The sequence below is a fragment of the Capricornis sumatraensis genome, chromosome 6, assembly GCF_032405125.1.
Source record: "Capricornis sumatraensis isolate serow.1 chromosome 6, serow.2, whole genome shotgun sequence".
In the NCBI taxonomy this organism is placed as follows: domain Eukaryota; kingdom Metazoa; phylum Chordata; class Mammalia; order Artiodactyla; family Bovidae; genus Capricornis; species Capricornis sumatraensis.
The window spans coordinates 92,110,434-92,123,398 of record NC_091074.1 but is presented as its reverse complement, the minus strand read 5'-3'; the positions used below and the strand labels follow the sequence as shown (position 1 = coordinate 92,123,398).

Below are 12,965 nucleotides of genomic sequence, written 5' to 3'. Positions count from 1 at the left end.
AGTTAATAGTGTGCTTCCTAGAAAATAAAGACGCTCTTGATAAATGTTCTTAATTGTTATTTTATGAGTAGTCATTTTGCAAGTAAAATCTAATAAAGGCATAGTAATTAAAAATAAATCAGTAAGTGATAAAAACAATATTTCAGATTCTACAACTTTAAAGATGAAAATTAGTAAGTCCCAGTTTTTTTGGAGAAGGAAATGGTGACCCACTGCAGTATTCTTGCCTGGGAAATCCAATGGACAGAGGAGCCTGGCAGGCTACAGTCCATGGAGTCGCAAAAGAGTCAGACACCATTTGGTGACTAAGCAACAGTTTTAAAGGGGGTCTTTTGAGGACATTAATTCATGGCATCAATCTAACAGTTTGGTGCCTCTCCTCTGAAATCAGATGGCCTGGATTTGAATCCTGCCTTTGCCGCTTTTTAGTTCTGAGTCTGTGGACTAGTTATTTACTCTCTTTGAGCCTCAATTTCCTTATCTTTAAAACAGGAACAATGAGGCTACATAGCTGATTTGTAAAGTTCTGTGAATTGTGGATTGTTCAAACTCATGTCCATTGAGTTGGTGCTGCCATCCAACCATCTCATCCTCTGTTGGCTCCTTCTTCTCCTGCCCTCAGTCTTTCCCAGCACCAAGTTCTTTTCCAGTGAGTCAGCTCTTCACATCAGTTGGCCAAAGTGCTAGAGCTTCAGCTTCAGCATTAGTCCTTCCAATGAATATTCAAGACTGACTTCCTTTAGGATTTGATTGGTTTGATCTCCTTGTAGTCCAGGGAACTCTCAAGAGTCTTCTCCAGCACCACAGTTGGAAAGCATCAGTTTTTTGATGCTCAGCTTTCTTTATGGTCCAACTCTCACATCTGTATATGACTACTGAAAACAACTATGTTTTGACTATATGGACCTTTGTCAGCAAAGTAATGTCTCTGTTTTTAATATGCTGTCTGGGTTTATCATAGCTTTTCTTCCAAGGAGCAAGCGTCTTTTAATCCTGGGGCTGCAGTCACAGTCTGTGGTGATTTTGAAGCCCCAGAAAAAAAACCTGTCATGTTTCCGTTTTTTCCCCATCTATTTTCCATGAAGTGATGGGAACGGAGGCCATGATCTTCATTTTTTGAATGTGGAGTTTTAAGCCAGCTTTTTCACTCTCCTCTTTCACGTTTATCAAGAGGCTCTTTAGTTCCTCTTCGCTTTCTGCCATTAGAGTGGTATCATCTGCATATCTAAGGTTATTGATATTTCTCCTGGCATCCTGATTCCAGCTTGTGATTCATCCAGCATTATGTACTCTGCATTTTGTTGTTGTTGTTCAGTCACTCAGTCGTGTCCAACTCTTTGTGACCCCCATGGACTGCAGCATGCCAGGTTTCCCTGTCCATCACCAACTTGTGGACCTTGCTCAAACCCATATCTGTTGAGTCAGTGATACCATGGAACCATCTTGGCCTCTGTCATTCCCCTTCTCCTCCTGCCTTCAAGATTTCCCAGCATCCCAACTTTTCTAATGAGTTAACTCTTCACATCAGGTGACCAAAGATTTGGAGCTTCAGCTTTAGTATCAGTCCTTCCAATGAATATACAATTTCCTTTAGGATGGACTGGCTGGATCTCCTTGCAGTCCAAGGGACTCTCAAGAGTCTTCTCCAACATCACAGTTCAAAAGCATCAATTCTTTGGTGATCAGCCTTCTTTATGGTCCAACTCTCATATCCATACGTGACTACTTGAAAAACCATGGCTTTGACTAGATGGATCTTTGTTGGCAAAGTAATGTCTCTGCCTTTTAATATGCTGTCTAAGTTTGTCATAGTTTTTCTTCCAGTGAGCAAGCATCTTTTAATTTCATGGCTGCAGTCACCTACAGTGATTTTGTAACCCAAGAAAATAAAGTCTGTCACTGTTTCCATTGTTTCCCCATCTATTTGCCATGAAGTGATGGGACCAGATGCCATGATCTTAGTTTTTTTGAATACTGAGTTTTAAGCCAGCTTTTCCATCCTTCTCTTTCACTTTCATCTGCAGGCTCTTTAGTTCCTCTTTGCTTTCTGCCATAAGGGTGGTGTCATCTGCATATCTGAGGTTATTGATATTTCTCCCAGCAATTATGATTCTAGCTTGTGCCTCATCCATCCTGGCATTTCATATAAGTTAAATAAACAGGGTTACAATATACAGCTTTGATGTACTCCTTTCCCAATTTGGAACCAGTCTGTTGTTCCATGTCTGGTTCTAACTGTTGCTTCTTGATCTGCATACAGGTTTCTCAGGAGGCAGGTAAGGTGATCTGGTATTCCCATCTCTTTAAGAATTTTCCATGGTTTGTTGTAATCCACACAATCAAAGGCTTTAACATAGAAAACAAAGCAGAAGTAGATGTTTTTCTGGAATTCTCTTCCTTTTTCTATGATCCAACAGATGTTGGCAATTTGATCTCTGATTCCTCTGCCTTTTCTAAATCCAGCTTGAGCATTTGGAATTTCTTGGTTCACATTCTGTTGAAGCCTACCTTGAAGGATTTTTAGCATTACCTTGCTAGCATGTGAGATTAGTGCAATTGTGTGGTAGTTTGAACATTCTTTGGCAGTACCTTTCTTTGGGATTCGAGTGAAAACTGATGTTTCCCAGCCATATGACTACTACCGAGTTTTCCAAATTTACTGGCATATTGGGTGCAGCATTTTAACAGCATCATCTCTTAGAATTGTAAATAACTCAGCTGGAATTCCATCACCTTCATTGGCTTTGTTCGTAGTAATGCTTCCTAAGGCCCACTTGACTTCACACTGCAGGATGTTGGCTCTAGGTGAGTGACCACACCATCATGGTTATCCAGGTCATTAGGACCTTTTTGTATAGTTCTTCTGTTTATTCTTGCCACCTCTTCTTAATCTCTTCTGCTTCTGTTAGGTCCATACCAGTTCTGTCCTGTATTTTGCCCATCTTTGCATCTATCCCCTATTTTCTTGAGAAGATCTCTAGTCTTTTCCATTCTATTTTTTCCTCTGTTTCTTTGCATTGTTCACTTATGAAGGCTTTCTTATCTCTGCTTGCTATTTTTTGGAATTCTGTATTCAGTTGGGTATATCTCTCCGTTTCTCCTTTCTCTTTCACTTTTCTTTTGCCCAGTATTTGTAAGATCTCTTCAGACAACCATTTTGCTTTATTGCATTTCTTTTTCTTGGGGATGGTTTTGGTCACCGCCTCCTGTACAGTATTATGAACCTTGATCCATACTTCTTCAGGTACTCTATCAGATCTAATCAAACCACTAGGCAATTCAGGTATGACCTAAATCAAATCACTTATGGTTCAGTTCAGTCCAGTCGCTCAGTCGTGTCCAACTCTTTGCAACCCCGTGAATCACAGCACACCAGGCCTCCCTGTCCATCATCAACTCCCGGAGTCCACCCAAACCCACGTCCGTCGAGTCGGTGATGCCATCCAACCATCTTATCCTCTGTCGTCCCCTTCTCCTCCTGTCCTCAATCTTTCCCAGCATCAGGGTCTTTTCTAATGAGTCAGCTCTTTTCATCAGGTGGCCAAAGTATTGGAGTTTCAGCTTCAGCATCTGTCCTTCCAATGAACACCCAGGACTGATTTCTTTTAGGATGGACTGGTTGGATCTCCTTGCAGTCCAAGGGACTCTCAAGAGTCTTCTCCAACATTACAGTTCAAAAGCATCAGTTCTTCAGTGCTCAGCTTTCTTTATAGTCCAACTCTCACATCCATACATGACCACTGGAAAAACCATAGCCTTGAGTAGACGGACCTTTGTTGGCAAAGTAATGTCTCTGCTTTTGAATATGCTGTCTAGGTTGGTCATAACTTTCCTTCCAAGGAGTAAGTGTCTTTGAATTTCATGGCTGTGGTCACCATCTGCAGTGATATTGGAGCCCAAAAATGTAAAGTCTGACACTGTTTCCATTGTTTCCCCATCTATTTGCCATGAAGTGATGGGACTGGATTCCATGATCTTAGTTTTCTGAATGTTGAGCTTTAAGTCAACTTTTTCATTCTCCTTTTTCACTTTCATCAAGAGGCTTTTTAGTTCCTCCTCACTTTCTGCCATAAGGGTGTTGTCATCTGCATATCTGAGGTTACTGATATTTCTCCCGGCAATCTTGATTCCAGCATGTGCTTCTTCCAGCCCAGCATTTCTCATGACGTACTCTGCATATAAATTAAATAAGCAGGGTGACAATATACAGCCTTGACATACTCCTTTACCTATTTGGACCCAGTCTGTTGTTCCATGTCCAGTTCTAACTGTTGCTTCCTGACCTGCATATAGGTTTCTCAAGAGGCAGGTCAGGTGTTCTGGTATTCCCATCTCTTTCAGAATTTTCCACAGTTTGTTGTGATCCACACAGTCAATTGCTTTGGCATAGTCAATAAAGCAGAAATAGATGTTTTTCTGGAACTCTCTTGGTTTTTCGATGATCCAGTGGATCTTGGCAATTTGATCTCTGGTTCCTCTGCCTTTTTATTATCTCTTCTATTATGTGTACTTCATCTTCAGTCAGTTTTAAGTCTGAAACTGATTTAGAAGAAATCTTCTATTTTTTCATGGTGCATTTTTCAGAATGCTGCTTTCTTACAGTTTCTCACTCGGAAGACACTGTGATCAGATCATTTTCTTCTTGGCAGTAATATAAACCGTTGTAAGCTTCTGAGCACATCCTTGGTTTTCAGAGCAGCTGGGACTGGGTACTGTCCCTTTGCTTTGGTTCAAGCTCAAGGAGCCACAGGATTAATGTGTGCATGTTCCAACCCTTGACCCCAGAGAACTCTCTGTCAGTTTCTTTCTTATTTTCACTGCTTTCAAGTTTGCGTTTCCAACTTGCTTTTTCTGACCACCCAACCTCTATCCAGAGTTGAAAATGTAATTTAAAAACCTTGAAAATGTACATTAAGAAGCCAACCGAGTGGTGAAAAGGGCAGATTTTTCTTTTGAGCTATGGTTAAGGATTAAACTAAGGAATGCTATTTGTAATCAAGAATTTGTAAATAAAACTTATGATGAAGTGAAATTGCATCAGGCAGGTAAACCGGATTGTGGGAGCCATGATAATTTAATACAGGCGAAAGTAAAATAAGACTGAAATTTAAGTAGACAAACTAGATTTTAAAAAGCTAGCTCTGCTGGTCTTTTTAATCTTGCCCAGAAGTGACAGGTTCCGGTTCGTTCCCACCAGCAGCTGGCACCAGCCCCCAGGCCCTGGAGGCAATTATTTCACTCTGTTTCTGCCCCCGTAGCAGCGTCTTTGATGGGCTTCCCTGCTGGCTGAGTCAGTAAAGGCCTAAATGTCCCTGTGTCCCCCTGCAACTCAGGAGACGCAGGTTTGATCCCTGGGTTGGGAAGATCCCCTGAAAGCGGGCATGGCAACCCACTCCAGTATTCTTGCCTGGAGAATCTCATGGACAGAGGAGCCTGGCAGGCTACAGTCCATAGGCTTGCAAAGAGTCGGCAACGACTGAAGCACCTGAGCATGCACACAGCAGCCTCTTTAATCTCACTGAAGCAGTAATATGTTCCTTAATAGAAATACAAGAGTATCTGTTTTCCCTGCTGACAGTGTAAAAAATGTTCTATTCTTGGAAACTTCACCGATACTGCCAAGATGTAGGGTCCAAGACAAAACGATTCTGCTGATTGCTTGGGCACTGGAGTGACAGAACCTTCAAAGAGTTTGGATATCCCCATCGTTGCCCAACAAAGCACATCCTAGTGTGAACTCAATGCTCCAGGAAAATGGGCCATATTTATCCCATGACTTTGGCTTCCTTGGCACATCACTGAGGTCTGGGGTAAGAGTGAGTTCTTACTAGAGTTGGGCAAGATGAGAGTACTTGATGTTCTTTGAGATCTGGAATAAGAGAGTGTTATGCTTGGATATCATTGTGATTGGTGAAAGGAGTGTGGAAGTGGCCTTTTATTGCTCGAACATTTGTGTTGGATTTCTATATATGCTTGTACGTGGAATAGTAGTCAACAACAAGATGGAAACAAGGCCATTTCGGTTCTGCTTGTGACTGCCAGGAGTGTGCCATCCAACTTTGGGTTAATCAGTTATTTTTTGTGTTATTTTTCAGAAACAGGAAGAAACCTTTGAGCAGGGGTTCTGGTCCAGGGGTTTCCACATGAGCACCTCCATCCCTTGGGGCCCTATAAACACCAGCTGGTATCTGTTGTCTGAATAAATGTATCTTGTATCTGTGCCATCATTTTTCAGATGTACACAGATGATAAGTATGATTTTAAAAGTATGGCGTGGCAGAAAGCTACTGAGACTTAAGCAGTGCTTTTAAATGTCTTTTCATTTTATTAATTCATAGATGCTAGAATCAAAACTATCATGTGAAGACTGACATTTTTGGTGTTAAAAGTGGTTTCCTTTGCACTGAGTTAATGGAGGGTCTTTTAGTTCAGAATCTTGGTCTTAGCCAAAGGACTGTATAGGTCCTTTGCATATAGAAAACTATTATATTTCTTAGAAAATTTTAATATCCTTTGGGCCTAGTCATTTTATAAAATACTTACTCTGTCTGCCAACATCTGTTGGATCATAGAAAAAGCAAGAGAATTCTAGAAAAAATTTTGCTTCATTGACTATCCTAAAGCCTTTCACTGTGTTGATCACAACAAACTGTGGAACACTCTTAAAGAGATGGGAATACCAGACCACCTTATCTGTCTCCTGAGAAACCTGTATGCAGGTCAAGAAGGAACAGTTATAATTGGACATGGAACAACAGACTGGTTCCAAATTGGGAAAGGGGTACATCAAGGCTGAATATTGTCACCCTGCTCATTTAACTTCTATGCAGAGTACATCATGTGAAATGCTGGGCTGCATGAATCAGAAGTGGGAATCAAGATTGCTGGGAGAAAGATCAACAACCTCAGATATGCAGATGATACTGCTCTGATGGCAGAAAGCGAAGAGGAACTAAAAAGCCTCTTGATGAAGGTGAAAGAGGAGAGTGAAAAGCTGGCTTAAAACTCAACATTCAGGAAACTAAGATCATGGCATCTAGTCCCATCACTTCATGGGAATTAGATGGGGAAACAATGGAAACAGAGACAGACTGTTTCCTTGGGCTCCAAAATCACTGCAGATGGTGATTGCAGCCATGAAATTAAAAGATGCTTGCTCTGTGGAAGAAAAGTAACGACAAACCTAGACAGTGTATTAGAAAGCAGAGACATCACTTTGGTGACAAAGATCTGTCTAGTCAAAGCTATGGTTTTTCCAATAGTCCTATATGGATGTGAGAGTTGGACCATAAAGAAGGCTGAGCACCGAAGAACTGATGCTTTTGAACTGTGGTGCTGGAGAAGACTCTTGAAAGTCCCTTGAACTGCAAGGAGATCAAACCAGTCAATCCTAAAGGAAATAAACCCTGAATATTCACTGGAAGGACTGATGCTAAAGCTGAAGCTCCATTACTTTGGCCACCAGATATGAAGCTAGAAAAAGACCCTGATACTAGGAAAGATTCAGGGCAGGAGGAGAAGGGGGCGGCAGAGGATGAGATGGTTAGATGGCATCACCGACTCAATGGACATGAGTTTGAGTAAACTTCAGGAGATAGTGATAGACAGGGAAGCCTGGCGTGCTGCCCTCCACGGGGTCACAAGGAATCAGGCAGAACTTGGCGACTGAACAACAACAACAAAAGAAATGCAGCCTGTCTGTCTGCAGAGAGTGGCTGTTCCTGTATCAGACGCCATCTGGCACTTAGGAGAACTGCTGCTAATTCGGATTCCCCCAGGAGCCTGGAGACAGGGACTCCTCCCCTCACTCAGCCCAGCTGGTGGGTGAGTGTCCTAGTGGCCCACATTCATGGTAGATGGATATTGGCCAAGGAGGTTTCACTAAAATTTGGAATGAAGAAAACATTGCACATTTGGAACCCTGGATTAGGAAATTTTAAGCAAAACTGGAACATAAAGAACATCCATGATTGTCTCGGGTATAACGCTCCGCTCCAGTTTAGGAAGCCTACGGGAAGCTTTACTGTGTCCTGGAAACTGGGTTGGGCCCCTCCCAGGAGTTGTGATTTCTGTTATTTTATTAGACTCTTAGCTCCTCCAGGGCAGATGCTGTGGCTTATGTGCTCTTACTACCCAGGCCCAGAAAAGCAGGCAACAAACAGCATCGGGTTGATTTTGAAATCTTTTTATTATGCATGCTTTGGATTATTTATAGCTACCTGGGACTATAAATTAATGTTGAATTTATTAAAACTAAAAAAAACTTGGATTTTCTTAAGACAATTTATAAATACTCTTGCTTTATTTATAAAAATTCATAACTTTTGTATTAATATAAGAATACTTTCATTATTTGGTTAATGGTTTAAGTGAAGTTTAAGTGATTGAAATCTCCTAAACAACTTACTGTAAATCCGTCTCATAACTTAGTGAATTAAAAAAAATAAACATCTTAAATGTGATTTACAAATGTAATTTACCTGATTTTTTTCTAGCAATTCCAAGGTGTTATGAGCACCTAGAGAAGCTGATGGGCCAGGTTGTTTTATAAACCTAGAAACTCTTTGAAATCTAGTAAACCAAACTTGGCAATGTGGTAAATCACCTTTTAAACATCAGAATACTGTGTACAGACTTAGATTTTCGTATTCTTTTCAAGTGAAAATTGCAAATTTAATATAGATATCAGATTTCAGATACAAACAACAAAAGTCAAGATGTTGGATTCTCTCACTTGTCAAATTGTAATTACCTTAATAACAAAGACATACATTATTCTGAAGATTACGAAATTTATTTGTAATTGAGTTTGTTCCTTAACTTAGTATAAAAACTTGATGTATATTATCTCTAATATTTTTTCTCTATCATCCCTGGTAATGAACATATTCAGGCCAAAAATGGTTATTGTGTTGCATATTAGTGATCTAGATTCTATTGTTTACAATCAGAAATTTGGACCTGGACCTGAAACTGATAGGTACATTGCCCCAGGGGGAGTCTCCCTAATGCCTGGGGCCTAAGCCCTTTCTTAGAGTACAGTTCCCAAGCTAGGATTTAGGTTTAAAATCCAACACATCTTATGTTTTCTGTATCTTTCCAGTTTCATTCTTAACCAGTTTTGATGATAACCTCTTTCAACATTTAATCCTCTGATTCCACTGGATGAAATTTTGCACCCCACTTAGGTTACACCTAATTTTCTTTACTACTTGAATGAAATAAGTTTATTTCTTTACTTTTGATTGGATTCTTCATTCTTTTCTGTGTATGTGTATATATATATTTTCTTCTCTGATGCCTGGTCATGATTCTGTAGTTATTTTGTTGACCAGTGTCAGACATACTGGTTAATGCTGAATACCTGTTGAATTAACTTTGGTAGTAGGGTACAGGAGTATTATAGGCATGTGGAACCCAATATTTAAATCTTCTTAATCCAAAGCTAGCAATCGTTCAGCAGCTTTCCCTGCTAACACCAGTGTTTCTCAAAACTAGCTGCACGTTAGAATCATCCACAGATCTTTGATATAGCACATGTCTGGGGCCCCACCTGAAACCAGATGAAGGAGACTGTCTGTCAGGCATCACAGTGTTAAAAGTGCATCAAGCGATTCTGATCCACAGGGAGGATTGAAAACCATTGTTGTTAACATAGCTGTTAAGTGAAAGAGTTCAGATGATTTAAAAAATCTTATTGTCTTTATGCCCTTTTTTGTGGAAACACTGATGGGAAATGCACAGATAAAATGAAAAGGACACCTAAGGTAGAAAGTTTGGCAACTAGACCACTTTCCTGTAAAAAGTTGAATAAGGAGATGTTTTGAAATGTAGGTTTTAAAATCTTCATAGTTTGTTTTTCTTTTTTATTTGTTTAAACAGCTGTGTTTAAATGCTTGCTGACTCTTCACTCAGGTGTTTGCTTCCTTGTCCCAGGTTTCTGTTGATGTACTCCACAGTTTTGTGCAGCTATTACAATTCAGCGCTGACGACGGCGGTGGTTGGAGCCATCAAGGTAAGTGGCTGAAGCCTTGAAATAAACAACCGAATTGGGGAATTGACTGTTTGATTTTATTGTTGTTATTATCCGTGGTATAGTAAGAATGGAGGCTTGTGATATTTTCAGCTATGCCTGGGTAATCCCTTCTTACATTTTCTAATCTTTTAATCCACAAGACAGAGGGAAGACCTGCTAATTTAAAGGTTGTTGTTCTGTTGCTCAGTTGTGTCTGACTCTCTGCAACACCATGGACTACAGCACATCAGGCTTCCCTGTCCTTCACTATCTCCTGGAGTTTGCTCAGATTCATGTCCATTGAGTTAATGATGCTATCCAACCACCTCATCCTCTATAACTTTTAAATTGGGAATGGAAGGAAGGGATGGTATGGGAAAACACAAATTTCTGTGACAATATACAGTGTGATCTACATTTTTATTTTCTGGGAGAATATTGCTGACTAAGGGAATCCTTATAAAGAACTGTTTTCAGTCTAGATCTGCACACAGTTACGGGTGATTAACTCTGGGACTGGTGTATATGCTGTGTGTGTGTACAGCATTTGAGTACACACACTAATGAATTGGAGGCTGAGGTATTCTGAATTCTGTTCTGCAGCTGCTTTGTGTTTCTGTTCACATGAGCTTCTATGACAAGTGAGTGCTTCATCAGTAGACTTATCTTTTGGCTACCCAAAGACCAATGAGAATATACTGGACAGAGTACTGCTTAGAATTTGTCAGCTGTCTTGATCAGTTTACATTTAGGACTAATATGAGTAAAATTCCCTACCCAGTGATGATAAAGAGATGAGATCTGAAAAGCTGATTACAACCCAACTCTTACATCTTTTTTCTGGTATAGTATGTGGAAGAAGGTATGGATTATGGCAGTTCTGTGATTATAGTGCTATAGTTTACTTCATTTTCTTTATAAAGCCATATGTTATAGTTTTTATTCACATATTCAATATTCCATGAGTCCCTATTATATGCAAATCTCTTTGAAAAGTAACTAAAATATTTTGTTTCAGATTTCACCATATATATGTATTTTCCCCCCAAATCTTTTACTTCTAAGATCACTAATCCTCTCTTTTTGCAGAATGTATCCGTGGCCTACATTGGAATGTTAGTAGGTGGAGACTACATTTTCTCTGTGTTAAACTTTGTAGGGTTAAATATTTGGTAAGTGGGATTTTTAAATGAATTCATTTTAGTAACATGAATTTTAAAAGCCTGATTAATATGTTATAAGTGAAAGAGCAGGAGGTATTTTGATGTTACAATTCCTAGGATAAATTTTACTTGAAATATTCAGTTCATCTCTTTATGACATACTTGCTCATGTGGCTCATGGTGATGTGTGTAATGAAAATTCAGAGTCGAGATCTGAATTTAATTCACGTGCCCTCCTCACAGAAAATACCCTACGTTGTGGCCTTCCTTTTGTGAATGGGCCTCACTAAATCTGTGCTCCATCAAAGCACTTGTGTTAAAGATGTTGGGAGATACTTTCGAAAGGCATTTTGGGGTCTCGGAGGTAGGACACCATTTTAGGATAATAGTATATCGTTTATTCCAATAATAACCAGGTGCTTGTTTCTCTCCAAGTTTATGTATTAGATCTGACCTGCTCTTTTTCTACTGCCAAAGATTTGTAAATAAGAGGGCTAATTCTCATTAATTAATCCACATATTTGAGGAAGTAAAACAGGGGGTTCCATTATTTCCTTCACATTAGGCCAACTGCATTGTAAATCAATTATACTTCAACAAAATTTGAAAAAAGAAATAAATAGCCAAAGTATCAAAAAAATTAGACTGATTATATTTATCAAGAGTATAACTGCTGATGGTACCACCTATGGAATTTATTTTTACTGTTTTTTTTTTTTCTTCTTTCAGCATGGCAGGAGGCTTGAGATATTCCTTTTTAACTCTAGGCAGCCAATTAAAGCCTAAACAACCTGTGGATGAAGAAAACATCTCTCAAGATTTGAAGGTCTAGAACCTGGGGCAGAATTGCAGACTGGCTTCCAGACTGTGGGGAGGGGGAATATTCCCAGCTGTTTTGGCTGCGGCACGCGCCCCTCTGGTTGAGGCACAACAGGAATGTCTGCAAAATGCAAAGTAAATCTACCTCACGTGCTGCACGAGGAGCCATCATCAACCCTGAGAAACGTACCCGGGCAAGCCTTACCAGCTGAAAGTGACTCTTTTCACACAACTGGTGAAAGGGATCGTTTCCAAGGCACTTGCTGGGCCCACACACCTGTGTACTCTTCCAGGTATCCAAAGTGCTTCAGAGGCGGTCAAAGGCCGATGCTGTTGAGGGTGCTTATCAGCACCTTGGCCTTAATTTCAAAGGGCCCAGGCAAAGCAAAGTGCCAATGAGAACATTTTTTTTGGTTTAAGCAGACATGTCTTCATTGTAGTAAAATCAACCACTTAACTGCCAGTAAAGTTGTTAGCTTTGATTTGATCTTATATGTTGGTATCTTCACAATCATCAAAGTAAAATAAAAAGTAATTTATATGCATGCCTCATACTGTTATGTTATTGTAGGCAGGCAGCAAACAGTAAGTCATTTTATTCAGTCTGCCTTGGAGGGTAATAAATGACTCATGTTGGGGAAAATTACAAAATAACTCAATGGAAAAAACAATACGCAGTGTGCTCTGTCAACATTTAAGTAGGTTGTATTTCTCTCCTCTTCTTCTAGGTTTGTTTAGGGGACTCTGAAACTCAGATCACATCATCTTTAACCAAGGTATATTTTTTTTACCTGGGCTTGCCTGACTTCCCAGACCAGTGGTGTGTGGGAAGGAACCTTGGATTGGATGACAGTTCTTATCATCTCCTCCCAGGTGTCTCAGTGGTAAAGAATTCACCTGCCAATGCAGGAGGCACAGGAAGGTGGGTTCGGTCCCTGGGTTAGAAGGATCCTCTGAGGAGGAAATGG

At 40.0% G+C, this 12,965-nt stretch overlaps 1 protein-coding gene across 2 annotated transcripts in view; it reads left to right on the top strand.

Moving 5' to 3' along the window:
• The window catches only part of SLC35D2 (solute carrier family 35 member D2), a 59,052-nt gene extending 46,580 nt beyond the window's left edge, over positions 1-12,472 (top strand). For both annotated transcript variants that reach the window (XM_068974144.1, XM_068974143.1), the window contains 3 exons: positions 9,937-10,015; positions 11,105-11,187; positions 11,908-12,472. In XM_068974144.1, the coding sequence (XP_068830245.1) occupies positions 9,937-10,015; positions 11,105-11,187; positions 11,908-12,010 (265 nt within the window). In that variant the 3' untranslated portion in view covers positions 12,011-12,472. The remainder of the gene's footprint in view (positions 1-9,936; positions 10,016-11,104; positions 11,188-11,907) is intronic.
• Positions 12,473-12,965: the final 493 nt, after the last annotated feature.